This window comes from Pan paniscus, chromosome 9, assembly GCF_029289425.2.
Source record: "Pan paniscus chromosome 9, NHGRI_mPanPan1-v2.0_pri, whole genome shotgun sequence".
In the NCBI taxonomy this organism is placed as follows: domain Eukaryota; kingdom Metazoa; phylum Chordata; class Mammalia; order Primates; family Hominidae; genus Pan; species Pan paniscus.
Genome location: NC_073258.2, coordinates 79,159,289 through 79,173,093, shown reverse-complemented (window position 1 = coordinate 79,173,093; position 13,805 = coordinate 79,159,289). Strand labels below are relative to the sequence as shown.

The 13,805-nt window shown below is 43.0% G+C and overlaps 2 protein-coding genes across 5 annotated transcripts in view; one reads left to right on the top strand and one right to left on the bottom strand.

Annotated features, from left to right (window-relative positions):
- GAB2 (GRB2 associated binding protein 2) overlaps nt 1-13,805 on the top strand; it is a 203,272-nt gene that overhangs the window by 178,300 nt on the left and 11,167 nt on the right. For all 4 annotated transcript variants that reach the window (XM_034933441.3, XM_055094727.2, XM_034933442.3 and 1 more), the window contains one exon: nt 13,163-13,749. In XM_034933441.3, coding sequence (XP_034789332.1) covers nt 13,163-13,749 — 587 coding nt within the window. The remainder of the gene's footprint in view (nt 1-13,162; nt 13,750-13,805) is intronic.
- USP35 (ubiquitin specific peptidase 35) overlaps nt 6,668-13,805 on the bottom strand; it is a 44,482-nt gene continuing 37,344 nt past the window's right edge. The window contains exon 12 of the mRNA XM_034933439.3: nt 6,668-7,822. The gene's annotated coding sequence lies outside the window, so the exon portion shown is untranslated. The remainder of the gene's footprint in view (nt 7,823-13,805) is intronic.

Below are 13,805 nucleotides of genomic sequence, written 5' to 3'. Positions count from 1 at the left end.
GTTCCAATTCCAAGATGGCATAGCACAGTAGCCACACGGAACACAGCTATGTGGACCCTAGGCAACTTCCTTCACTGGGCTTAGTGCCTATGAGGACTTCAGGGGACTCCAGTGGTGAGGCCTGAGATGTCCAAGGTGTTGATGGCAGTTGCCATGATCCTCTTGCCTACCTTCTCACCAAAAGAACTTCGTCCTTGTTCCAAACTGATCTTGCATGGAGTGGTGAAGGCCTAGTGTGTTTCCTTCTGTTCTCTGTGTGACCATCCCAAGTTTCTGTGTTCATCGAGTTTCTATTACTCCTCTCATGCATTCTGGGACTCTCCCTCCGTTATTTTTGCTAAAATGTAATTGTTCAGGAGGCCAGGTATGGTGGCTCACGCCTGTAATCCCAGTAATTTGGGAGGCCGAGGCAGGTGGATCATGAGGTCAGGAGTTCAAGACCAGCCTGACCAACATGGTAAAACCCTGTCTCTACTAAAAATACAAAAATTAGCAGGGTGTGGTGGCATGCGCCTGTAATCCCAGCTACTCAGGAGGCTGAGGCAGGAGAATCGCTTGAACCCAGGAGGTGGAGGTTGCAGTGAACTTAGATCATGCCATTGCACTCCAGCCTGGGCAACAGAGCAAGACTCTATCTCAAAAAAATACATAAAATTAAATTAAATTAAAATTTAAAATGTAGTTGTTTATTCATTGTTCTGCCTGTCTTTGTGAGGGGGACAAGCAGTAGGGGTTTCTTCTTGGCCATTTTGCTAGCATTACTTCCTTTTATTTTTTCTTAATAGAAATGGGTGCAATGTGGTATCTCATTGTGCTTTTGATTTGTATTTCCCTAATGATTAGTGGTGTTGAGCAACTTTTCATGCGTGCATTGGCCATTTGTATATCTTCTTTGGAGAAATATCGATTTCAAGTCTTTTGTCCATTTTTCAGTCAGGTTGTTTGATTTTTGTTGTTGCTGTTGAGCTGTTGGAGTTTACCTATATTAAACCCTTAGCAGATACATGACTTGCAAATGTTTCTCCCATAGATTGGTTTTTTACTCTGCTGATATGTTCTTTGAAACACAGATATTTTAATTCTGATGTTCAATTTATGCATTTTTACTTTTGTTGCCTGTGCTTTTGGTGTCATATTCAGGAAATCACTGTCAAATCCAATGTTATGAAGCTTTTCTTCTATGTTTTCTTCTAAGAGGTTTATAGTTGTAGCTCTTACATTTAGGTCTTTGATCCATTTTGAGTTAGTTTTTGTATCTGTTTTAAGGTAAAGGTCCAAAAACTTTGTTCTTGTGGGTTGACTTAGTTAGTTTTCCAGTTCTATGTGTTGCTTTTTTTTTTTTTTTTAATCTAGTTTAGCAAACTTTCTACCAATATTTCTTCGACTTTTTTTTTTTTAAGAGACAGGGTCTCAGTCTGGCACCTAGGCTGGAGTACATAGCTCACTGCAGCCTCAAACTCCTGGGCTCAAGATCCTCCTGCCCTCAGCCTCCCAAGTAGCTGAGACTACAGGCATATGCCACCATACTTGATTAATTTTTTGTAGAGATATGGTCTCGCTAGTTGTCTCGAGCAATCTTCCCACATTAGCCTCCCAAAGTGCTGGAATGAACCACCACACCTGGCCTCTTCAAATCTTTTTCTGCCACATTTTCTTTTTTGTTTGTTTGTTTCTTCCCTCAACTTTTATTTTAAGTTGCAGGGTGCATGTGCAGGATGTGCAGGTTTGTTACATAGGTAAACATGTGCCATGGTAGTTTACTGCACAGATCAACCCATCACCTAGATATTAAGCCCAACATGCATTAGCTATTCTTCCCGATGTTCTCCCTCCCTCTGCCCGCCTAACAGGTCACAATGTGTATTATACACCCACCCCCAGGTGTCCATGTGTTCTCATTGTTCAGCTCCCACTTATAAGTGAGAACATGTAGTGCTTGGTTTTCTGTTCCTGCATTAGTTTGCTGAGGATAACAGCTTCCAGCTCCATCCATGTCCCTGCAAAGGACATGATCTCATTCCTTTTTATGGCTGCATAGTATTCCATGGTATATATGTACCACATTTTCTTGATCCAGTCTATCACTGATGGGCATTCCTTCTGAGACTTCAGTTACTTATACACTAGACCACTTGATACTGACCCAACAATCACTTACATTATCTTTTTTTTCCAATCCTTTTCTCTCTGCTCAGTTAAGATGATTTTTTAAACTGATTTTTCATTTCTACATTTCCCCACCCTTTTTTTTCCCCACAAGTTTTTAGGAAGAAATTGAAGTACAGTCAGTGGCATTTATATAACATTTCCTCATGCCCCCTTGTAATCCATCCTTCCCTTACCTCATTCCTAGAGAACCAGTAACAGCCTTTCTGCCACTACAGATTGATTTGCATTTTCCATAATTTTACATAGATGGAATCATATTGTAAGTACTAGTTTTCCTGACTTCTTTCATTCTGCATAATGCTTTTGGGATTCATCCATGGTTTTCCATGTGTCATTAGTTTGTTCCTTTTTATTCCTCAGTAGTACAGTGTATCTTTATATCACAATTCACTTTTCCATTCACATGATGATAAGCATTTAGATTGTTTCCAGTTTTGGCTGTTACACATTAAGACCCATTTGTACTTAAACAGTAATGAGCAAATCTTTGTAGAAACATTTGTTTTTATTTCTCTTGGACAAATACCTAGAAAACTATGCCCAGATGGTTTTACTGGTAAATTCTACCAAGCATTCAAAGATAACACCAATCTTACCCACAGTCTTTCAGAAAACATAGGAGGAGGGGATTCTTTCACAGCTCATTTTATGAGACCAGCATAACCCTACTATCAAAATCTGGCAAAGATGACAGGAAATAAAATTACAGAGAATATCCCCCATGAATAATAAACAGAAATCCTCTTTAAAAACAAAGGATTAGCAGTCGAATCCAACTAAATATGTATGTGTGTATATCTATATGTGTCTGTTTGGGACAATATATATATTTTAGGGAATATGCATGTGTGTATACATTAGGGGTAAGACATCATGACAAAGTAGTGTTTATCCCAGGAGTGTAAGGTTGGTTTGACTTCAAAAAAAAAAAACAAAGTAATTCATTACATTAAGAGAATGAAGGAGAAAAATAATATAATCATAACCTCAATAGATGCAGAGGAAGCATTTGACAACTCAGTACTTCATTGAAAAAAAAGTATTTCTTAGCAAACTATGAATCGAGGAGAACTTCTTTAAACTGATAAAGGACTTCTAAGGAGCCCTATAGCTAAGATCATACCTAATGGAGAAATATTGAACATAATGCCCTAAGATTGAAAACAAGGAGAAAGTACCTGTTCTTACCACTTCTATTTAACATTGTACTGGAGATTCTCGTCAGTTCCATGGAGGAAGAAAAATAAATAAGAGTCCTGGTGTGGTGGTTCATGCGTGTAATCCCAACACTTTAGGATGCTGAGGCAGGTGGATACCTGGAGCTCAAGAGTTCAAGACCAGCCTGAGCAACATGGCAAAACCCTGTGTATTTTAACAACAACAAAAAAAATTTTAAGTGAGTTTAGCAAGGTCACAAGATAAAAAGGTTTTTATGCAAAAAATAAGTTTTACAGTATGCAGTGAACAATTGGAAAATGAAAAAATTTTAATTATATATCGAATGGTACCAGAAAACGTGGAATACTTGGGAATAAATTTAACAACAAACATGCAAGACCTCTTCACTGAAAACTATCAAATGTTGCTGGTAGAAATTAAAGACCTAAATATGGAGAGTGATGTACAGTAGTTATGAACTAGAAGACCTATTATTATTTAGATGGCAGTTTTTCTCAAATTGTTCTGTAGATTCAACACAATCCAAATAAAAATCCCAGTCTCAGGTATGTCTTTATCAGCAGCGTGAAAATGGACTAATACAGTTAATTGGTACCAGTAGAGTGGGGCGTTGCTGAAAAGATACCAAAAATGTGGAAGCGACTTTGGAACTGGGTAACAGGCAGAGGTTGGAACAGTTTGGAGGGCTCAGAAGAAGACAGGAAAATGTGGGAAAGTCTGGAACTTCCTAGAGACTTGTGGAATGGCTGTGACCAAAAGCCTGATAGCGATATGGACAATAAGGTCCAGGCTAAGGTGGTCTCAGATGGAGATGAGGAACTTGTTGGGAACTGGAGCAAAGGTGACTCTTGTTGTTTTAGCAGAGACTGGTGGCATTTTGCACCTGCCCTAGAGATTTGTGGAACTTTGAACTTGAGAGAGATGATTTAGGGTATCTGGCAGAAGAAATTTCTAAGCAGCAAAGCATTCAAGAGGTGACTTGGGTATCGTTAAAGGCATTCAATCGTATAAGGGAAAGCAGAGCATAAATGTTTGGAAAATTTGCCACCTGACGATGTGATAGAAAAGAAACACCCAGCCGGGCGCAGTGGCTCAAGCCTGTAATCCGAGCACTTTGGGAGGCTGAGGTGGGCGGATCTCAAGGTCAGGAGATTGAGACCATCCTGGCTAACACGGTGAAACCCCATCTCTACTCAAAATACAAAAAATTAGCCCGGCATGGTGACGGGCGCCTTTAGTCCCAGCTACTCGGGAGACCGAGGCAGGAGAATGGCGTGAACCCGGGAGGCGGGGCTTGCAGTGAGCCGAGATCGTGCCACTGCACTCCAGCCTGGGCGACAGAGTGAGACTGTGTCTCAAAAAGAAAAGAAAAACCCATTTTCTGGGGAGAAAATCAAACCGGCTGTAGAAATTTGCATAAGTAGCAAGGAGCCTAATGTTAATCTCCAAGACCATGGGGAAAATGTCTCCAGGCCACGTCAGAGACCTTCATGGCAGCCCCTCCCGGTGGCCCGGGAGGAGAAAGTCTGTCGCTCAGTCTCCCGGGCTGGAATGCAGTGGCATGATCTCAGCTCATTGCAACCTCCGCCTCCTGGGTTCAAGCAATTCTCCTGCCTCAGCCTCCTGAGTAGCTGGGATTACAGGCGCGTGCCACCATGCTTGGCTAATTTTTGTATTTTTAGTAGAGGTGGGGTTTCACCATGTTGGCCAAGCAACCAAAGAAATTTTTAAAACAACAACAATAAAGTCAGGATTTATATTACTTGATTTCAAGAATTCCTGTCAAACTATGGTAATCAAGATAATGTTGTACTGGTGAAAGGATAAAAACCTATAGATCACTAGAAGAATTAGCAAGTCCAGGAGAGAAATATATATAAATACATATATGTATATAAATATTTTAAATGCATATATAAATAAAAATATTTTAAATATATAAATATATATAATTATTAAAAGTATATAAATATATAGATGCCAATGGAGAAAGGAAAAACCTGTTCTGCAAATGATGCTGAAACAGCTTGACATTCATATAGGAATAATAAAAAAAGAACAGCAACCCTTCATATCACACCACTCACCCAAAAATTAAAATGTATCAGGCCGGGCGCGGTGGCTCACGCCTGTAATCCCAGCACTTTGGGAGGCTGAGGCGGGCGGATCACGAGGTCAGGAGATCGAGACCATCCTGGCTAACACGGTGAAACCCCGTCTCTACTAAAAATACAAAAAATTAGCCGGGCGTGGTAGCGGGCGCCTGTAGTCCCAGCTACTCGGGAGGCTGAGGCAGGAGAATGGCGTGAACCCGGGAGGCGGAGCTTGCAGTGAGCCGAGATCGCGCCACTGCACTCCAGCCTGGGCGACAGAGCGAGACTCCGTCTCAAAAAAAAAAAAAAAAAAAAAATGTATCAGAGACATAAATGTAAAATCTAATACTACGAAACTTCTAGGCTGGGCGCAGTAGTTCACGCCTGTAATCCCAGCACTTTGGAAGACTAAGAAGGGCAGATTGCTTGAGCTCAGGAGTTGAAAACCAGCCTGGATAACATGGCAAAACCCAGTCTCTACAGAAAATACAAAAAGTAGCCAGGCATGGTCACATGTGCTTGCATTCCCAGCTACTCAGCAGGCTGTGGTGGGAGGATCACTTGAGCCTGGGGGAGGTCAAGACTGCAGTGAGCCAAGATCATTCCATTGCACTCCAGCCTGGGCGACAGAATAAGACCCTGTATTTAAATAAAAAGAAAAGAAAAGAAACTTCTAGAAGAAAACATCTCCATGATCTTGAGGTAAGCAAAGATTTTTATATAGGACAGAAAAAGCAAGAATCATAAAAGAGAAAAAACTGTAGTTTTTGGTGAAGTAGTCTTTATCAAAATTAAAACTAGTTCTTCAAGAGGCCTCTTTAAGAAAAGAAAATGGGCTGGGCGTGGTGGCCCACGCCTGTAATCTCAGCACTTTGGGAGGCAGCAGGCAGATAACTTGAGGCCAGGAGTTCGAGACCAGCCTGGCCAATATGGTGAAGCCCCATGCTAAACCTCTGCTAAAAATACAAAAATTAGACAGGCGTGGATGTGCTCATCTATAGTGCCAGCTACTGGAGAGGCTGAGGCCGGAGAATCGCTTGAACCCAGGAGGTGGAGGTTGCAGTGAGCCAAGATGGCACCACTGCACTCTAGCTTGGGCGACAGAGTGAGCAAGACTCCATCTCAAAAAAAAAGACAAATCACAAAATGCGAGAAAATATTCAACGCGCATATCTAACAAAGGATTTGTTTGTGGTCCATATAAAGAACTTCTACAACTCAGTAAGAAGAGAGCAATCCAATTTTTTTTTAATGGGCAAAAAATGTGAATAGATTCTTCAACAAAAAAAGATATAGGAATGTCCAGTAACCACATGAATAGATGATCAGTGATCTGGGAAATGCAAATTAAAATCTCAGTGAGATTCTGCTTTACCTCTGCTGGAAGGGCTAAAATAAAAATGGCTAACAGGCCAGACGCAGTGGCTCATGCCTATAATCCCAGCACTTTGGGAGACCAAGGCAGGCGGATTGCTTCAGCTCACAAGTTTGAGACCAGCCCGGGCAACATGGCGACACCCCATCTCTACCAAAAACAATTAGCCAGGCATGGTGGTACACGCCTGTAGCCCCAGCTACTCAGAAGACTGAGGTGGGAGCATGGCTTGAGCCCAGGAGGCGGAGGTTGCAGTGAGCTGAGATCACGTCACTGCATTCCAGCCTGGGCAATAGAGCCAGACCTTGTCACCAAAAACAAAAAAAAAAAGTTAACAGTGCCAAGTATTGGTAAGTATATGAATAGACTTTAATCCTGTGTTTCCTCTAACATTCACATTATATACTAGGTGCTCTGGAAGAAAGAAATGATGCTTTAAAGTTTACAAAGCACTTTTACATTAGGTACCTCATATGATCTCCAAAGTAATCCTATAAGATTATTTTTGAGTAGGGGGTATAAAGTGAATCAGCCCATTCATCCTGCCTAGCATAGACTAGACATAACTATGTCTGATTGGATTACTGAGGCTACTAATACCAGCCTTCTATCTATCTCTTTTTTCATTTATGTGGGAACCTGATTGTAAAGATACAGTAAATTAAGCACCTTAGAAATAAAACTGTGAATTATGTATTTATCATCACTTTTACTGCAATAATAGCCACTAGTCTTCCTTCAAGTACTAGATAATATGTATTCTTGCTAAAATAACTTCAGTTCTCAAAATGCAGGTCTTCCACTGAGCTAAAATAAGTAACTATTCAGAATAATATCTATTGCCAATGGAAAGAGTTTTGAACTGGCAGAGTCAAGACAAATAGAGTTCTTTTTCTCTTTGAAGACAAGTTGGTTTCACTGGACTTATTTTTATCCTCCAGCCTTTGGGGCCTCATTCCAGATTCTAGCCAGTGTCTGTCTTCTTATTTCAAGAAGGCTGTTAAACCTGTAACAGATGATACATTGATGTGAGTCACATGCCCTGAAAAGCCATAATTCTGGTGAGGGTTACTGGGAGTGAAATTTCATTGGTGAGATTCCAGAATCACTGACCCTGCAGCAGTAGTCTATAGAAAGATGGTGGGTAAATGGTAAAATTAGAAATGTCAATGGAGAGCTTACCCATCATTAATCTTTTCTAAGTCTTCCCTGACTCATTCACCGGAGGCTTTGATTGACCAAAGGCAAAATATACAACTTTTAGTTTCACATATACAGCTTTGCTCTGTAACCAGAGTCCTGCCAAAATTGGCTCAGAACTGCAGCCAGAAGGGTTTGAGATACAAAGATTGCCTCATCTCATAAAGATTTGTGACACAGAGTTTTCTTCTTTCACAGGAAGGATCCATTTGGAATGGGTCAAATGCAAGAGGATAGTTCAAATGACCTCTTAAACATGGCCAGTGACAGTTACAGAACTCTAAATGGTGTTTAATCTACTTACAAGCATTTTATATTAAGTCACCCTTAAATGGGAACATACTCATTGAAAATCAAAGTGAGTCCTTCATCATTAGGGTTCTTGGAGTCCAGTGGGATAGAAAAAAGCAAAATCATCATATAGTATGGTATATAAAATTATATGAAAATGTGCGGAAGAACAAGTACAAAATGAAGTGGCTAGAAAAACTAGAAAACCATTTTTAAAAGCCAAGGGAAGGCCAGGCGCAGTGGCTCACGCCTGTAATCCCAGCACTTTGGGAGGCTGAGGCGGGCGGACCACGAGGTCAGGAGTTCGAGACCAGCATGGCCGATATGATGAAACCCCGTCTCTACTAAAAATACAAAAATTAGCCAGGTGCAGTGGTACGCTCCAGTAATCACAGCTACTCAGGGTGCTGAGGCAGGAGAATCGCTTTGAACCCAGGAGGCGGAGGTTGCAGTGAGCCAAGATTGCATCACTGCACTCCAGCCTGGGAGACAGAATGAGACTCCGACACACACACACACACACACACACACACACACACACACACACACACACCCCCCACACACCACACACACACGCGCGCGCGCACCAAGGGAGAGACTGTATGGTGGCAATAGCCTCTATAGCCTCTGGAAGAGCCATTGGCCAGGAATGGAAAGGGAAGGCACTTGGCACTGCTGGCTTGAGGGAATATCTTCTCTCAAACTTCTTTTTGATTCTGGGGAGCTCCCATACGTGCTTGTGTTTGAGTATCTTCCTGCCCCAACTCTGCCATTTACTGTTTTCCTCATCTGATAATGTGAAAGTAAGAGGTGTGTCTCATAACTATTAGGAGGATTTAAAATGAGATCACATGTGATATGTATGGCATAGTATCTTGCCTATTTTATAAGGCTTCTGTAAGCCCAGCCCTGGAAGAGAAGCCTCTCTCCAAATCCACCACTTCCAGGTGGATTATCCATCCCACAAAAGCAACTCAGGTCATCACAGTGACACAGGCCTCAGTTAAGGTTTACATGAAAATACTAAAGGCCATAAGACTGCTGAGTATTGGGAATTCCCCATCTGGATTATTGCCCAAAGGGACCACATTGTAGCATGGTTTGCACAGTGGGGGCACCCAGAGACCTGGCTGCTAGAACAAATTCCCTGCCCTCTGAGTATGTAACTTTGGGCAAGAGTCCCTTGTTCAACTCCTCTTACTTGGCTACTGAGGTGATAATCAGTCTCCCTCAACATGTGTCACTATTATCTATCATATGCCTGGCACTATGCCAGGGTACAGGATATGGCCCTCTGCCTTCTAGGAGCACATGGTCTGGTAGAAGTGGAAAGACACAGACCTGAATAACTGACATAAGGCAGAATAAGGTGAGTGTTGCGATGGAAGCACAGAGTGCTGTGGTAGCACAGAGGAAGGAATGATTACCATAAAAAGGAGACTTAGGGACCTGTAATACCTTTGTAGAGTGAAAAGGCTTCTTGTGGACTTTGTGTAAGGTGTTGATGTATCAAGGAAGCGTTCCACAGGGAGGTGAGTAATGCAAGACCAGGGCTGAAGTTTAGACTACACAGGACATGTTTAGGGATGAGTGAGTAGTTCTGTGAGCGAGACAGGAGGATGCCGGGGTAGAGGGAAGTTGGAACATAAGCTAGTGGGTTCTACAGAGGAAGGGCTTTGATCTGCTGATCAGAAGGTTTGGGCCAAGCCCAGGAAAAGGGATAGCAGCAACATACGTTTGTTTATTCATTTGCTTGCTTACAACAAACGTTTATTCATTATTTATAATGCAACAAGCATTAACCTAGGTGCTAAGGAGAGAAAAATGAGTAAGACACAGTTTCTTTCCTCAAGGAAATCACAGTCTGTTGGCGGAGATAAGTAGTAATGGTGCCTAATATAGGTAACACTTGCTACCTGCTCCAAGAACAAAGTTAAGCAAGTGATTAAGTTAAGCAATGCTTAGAGGTAGAGGATGTAAGAATGGCCTTAAAAATGTGTCTTCTGAGATGAGTTTGAAGGATAAATGGAGTAGGAACTTGCCAGATTGAGGTAAGAAGCCTTCCAGACACAGCCCAACAATGCAGCAAAGCCCAATGCTTGACTAACTGGGGCACACAGGGAACACTGCAAAGTTTGGTTTGGATCCTAGAGTGGAAAAGGGAACTAAAGAGAAAAGATTGGTGAGATGAGTTGGGATAAACCTAGGAGTTTGGGCTTAATCCTGAAGCATTGAGGCGGTGTTGAAAATGTTTACACTGGGAAGTTAGGAAAGTAAATATTAGTAGGATGGAAGGATCAGAGAGGCCCTGGGCAGAAATCATAATGTGGGTGACTCCCAGGTTTCTGGCTTGAGTAACTGGTGCCATTCCCAAAATAAGAGAGGCAGGAGGAGAAGAGTTCCAGAGGAAGATGATGAGTTCATTCTTGAGTATGTTGAAGGTTATTGCAGGGTACCTGTGATGCTCTTGCAACCCCATCCCCACCTTGAAATCCTTCAGAGGCTCCCCGTTCCCTTTAGTCCTGGCCTGGCCTCCAGTGTCTTCTCTCAGCCCTGCCTTCTAATGTGCTTGCTGCAGCTTGAGCAGCTTCGAGTTTCTAGAACTTGCCAGGTTGTGTTCTACATCTTTGAGCCTTCAACTAGAACACCATTTCCCTTCTCCTGCCTTCTGCCTGGCCAGTTGTGGCTCATCCTTCCAGACTCACTCAAGATATAACATCTCTGAAGGAGGCTTCCCTGACATTGTCTACCACCACCCCCAGCAAGGGCTAATACCAACTGTCAACAGCTACATACTCACCCCTACTTGACTGTAATGATTTGCATCCATGTCATCTCCTGCACTACTGTGACATTCCCAGACCACCCCTCATTGGGCAGGTGGCATCTCTGTATCCCTTTTGCCTGGCCCAGATGGAAATTAGGACATCAGTAAATGTAAAATGAACAAATCCAGATGGGAGCATCCAACAGAGAGTTGGAAATTCCAAAAAAAGCAAAATGAAAGGCACCAAAAAAATGCATACAACATTAACACCTTATGTCTACCATTCGCTCCCCCCGCCACCCCCGTCCTCTTCCCTAAGCACTACATTATCTAAAGCCTAGATGTTCAATCATCCAAGCCCATGGCTGTTGGCTTGGTTATGTGTCTGGAATGGAACAGAAAGGGAGGAGGAGTGCAGAGGCCCAAGGAGGAGCATCAGTGAAGGTTTGGAGACTGACCTGGAATTCCTAGCCATCATGGGTACAGTTTACATGAGAGGAAGCCTGGCTTACACACCTGTTTCCTCGTTCTAAGCTCTGGCCCCTATTTTCTAACACCATCTGGTGGCCACATCTGTAAATAACAAACTCCTCAGGAGCTGAGAGAGCTTCTATAAGGCAAAAGGTCCAGGGATTGGCCTCAGAGGGCTATGTATTACAGCCCCAACAAGTTTATATGTATATGAGATTTGCCTTTTCTGATGAGACACTCCAAGAGCTTTTGACCAGAATCTTAAAAACTCCTATAGCCTCCAAAAGGCTTAGAATCCCTGCTACAAAGGATTGATTCTTTTTTTCCCCAAGTGAAATCCTATGAAGAATCATACACAAGCTAAAGAAGCAGACCTAAATCCCTGCTTGCTCAGAACCTCACCCTCCAATTTCCCAAAGCACCTACAGAGAACCTGGAATCTTGTTTGAAAACCACTCTTGTGAAACGAAGGGCTTGTAGAGCATCGGGGCCAGATGGGCCCTTAGAAATCATTGTGACGTACTAGGTCCCACCTGAGAGAGGAGGCTTGGTGATACACACAGCACGTATCAGTAGCAGTACTGGAACCTAACACAAGTCTCCCCTCTTGTTTCTCTTCTCTTTTTACTGCTTGTCTTATTGCCCAACACCTAAATTTAAAAATGTACTAATCAAAACTTTTTCTGTATATGGTTCCCAAACAGGAAACCATTCTTCCTATAGATTTCTAGGTCTCTGGAAAGAGATCTTTCCCCTCAAAATGCCTCTTAACCAACCATAAATCATGGTAGAAAATAAATCTAGAGCTTACGTTTGAATAGTTTGTTGTTTGTTTGTGTTGGGGCGTGTGTTTTTTTGAAACAGGGTCTCATTCTGTTTACTAGACTGGAATGCAGTGGTGCGATCATAGCTCACTCTAACTTCGAACTTCTGGGTTCAAGCGATCCTCCTCCCTTAGCCTTACCAGAAGCTAGGACTACAGGTGTGCAGCACCCTGCCCAGCTAGTTCTTTTTTTTTTTTTTTTTTTTTTTTTTTTGGTGGCAATGGAGTCTTATTGTGTTCCCAGGCTGGTCTTGAACTCCTGGCCTCAAGTGAACCTCCCACCTCAGCCTCCCAAAGTGCAGGGATTACAGTCATGAGCCACTGCACACTGCACCTGACCCAAATAATTCTTTTCAACTTACAACATCAATACCCATGGGCTAGTTTCACAGTGGCAGAATAGACTCAGAGAGGTAAAATGACTTGTTTGCTGTTTCCTGTCATCAACTTAAAGGTTCTTTCCACTGTCTCACAACATTTCTGTTCGAATGTGCATATTCTGTGGTACTTAAAACAGTGAACAAATAGGCAGTCCATCTGGCTTATTGATACTTGTTCAGGGAGTGGGGGTTATAACCCCTGCTATTAACTGCCATTTGGAGATGGGGGATGGATGAAGTCTAACATTGTTTAAGCATTCATATACTAGAGTCTGAACAACCTTCAAAATATGCTTTTAGTCACCATTTTACAGATGCCTAAACCAAAGTATAGAAAGAGAAAGTGCTTTGCCTCAAGGTCACACAGCTAGTAATTGTCTCACCCTCCTGCCCTTTCCCTTCTTTCTCTTTTAGGAGTGCCAGCTTCTCTCAGGGCACCAGAGCCTCTTTTCTCATGAGGAGTGACACAGCTGTACAAAAACTTGCCCAGGGCAATGGACACTGTGTCAACGGGATCAGTGGTCAAGTCCATGGCTTCTATAGCCTTCCCAAGCCGAGCCGGCACAATACAGAATTCAGAGACAGTACCTACGACCTCCCCCGCAGCCTGGCCTCCCATGGCCACACCAAGGGCAGCCTCACAGGCTCTGAGACAGATAATGAGGATGTGTACACCTTCAAGACGCCCAGCAACACCCTGTGCAGGGAGTTTGGGGACCTCCTCGTAGACAATATGGATGTTCCGGCCACCCCACTCTCAGCCTACCAGATCCCTAGGACATTCACTCTGGACAAAAACCACAATGCCATGACAGTGGCCACTCCTGGGGACTCAGCCATAGCTCCCCCACCCCGCCCCCCCAAGCCAAGTCAGGCAGAAACACCTCGATGGGGCAGTCCTCAGCAGAGACCGCCAATCAGTGAAAATAGCAGATCTGTCGCTGCCACCATCCCCAGACGCAACACCCTCCCTGCAATGGACAACAGCCGACTTCACCGAGGTCAGTATAAGTCCTAGCTGAGACTCAGAGGGAGGAGGAGGTAACACAGGGGTTCT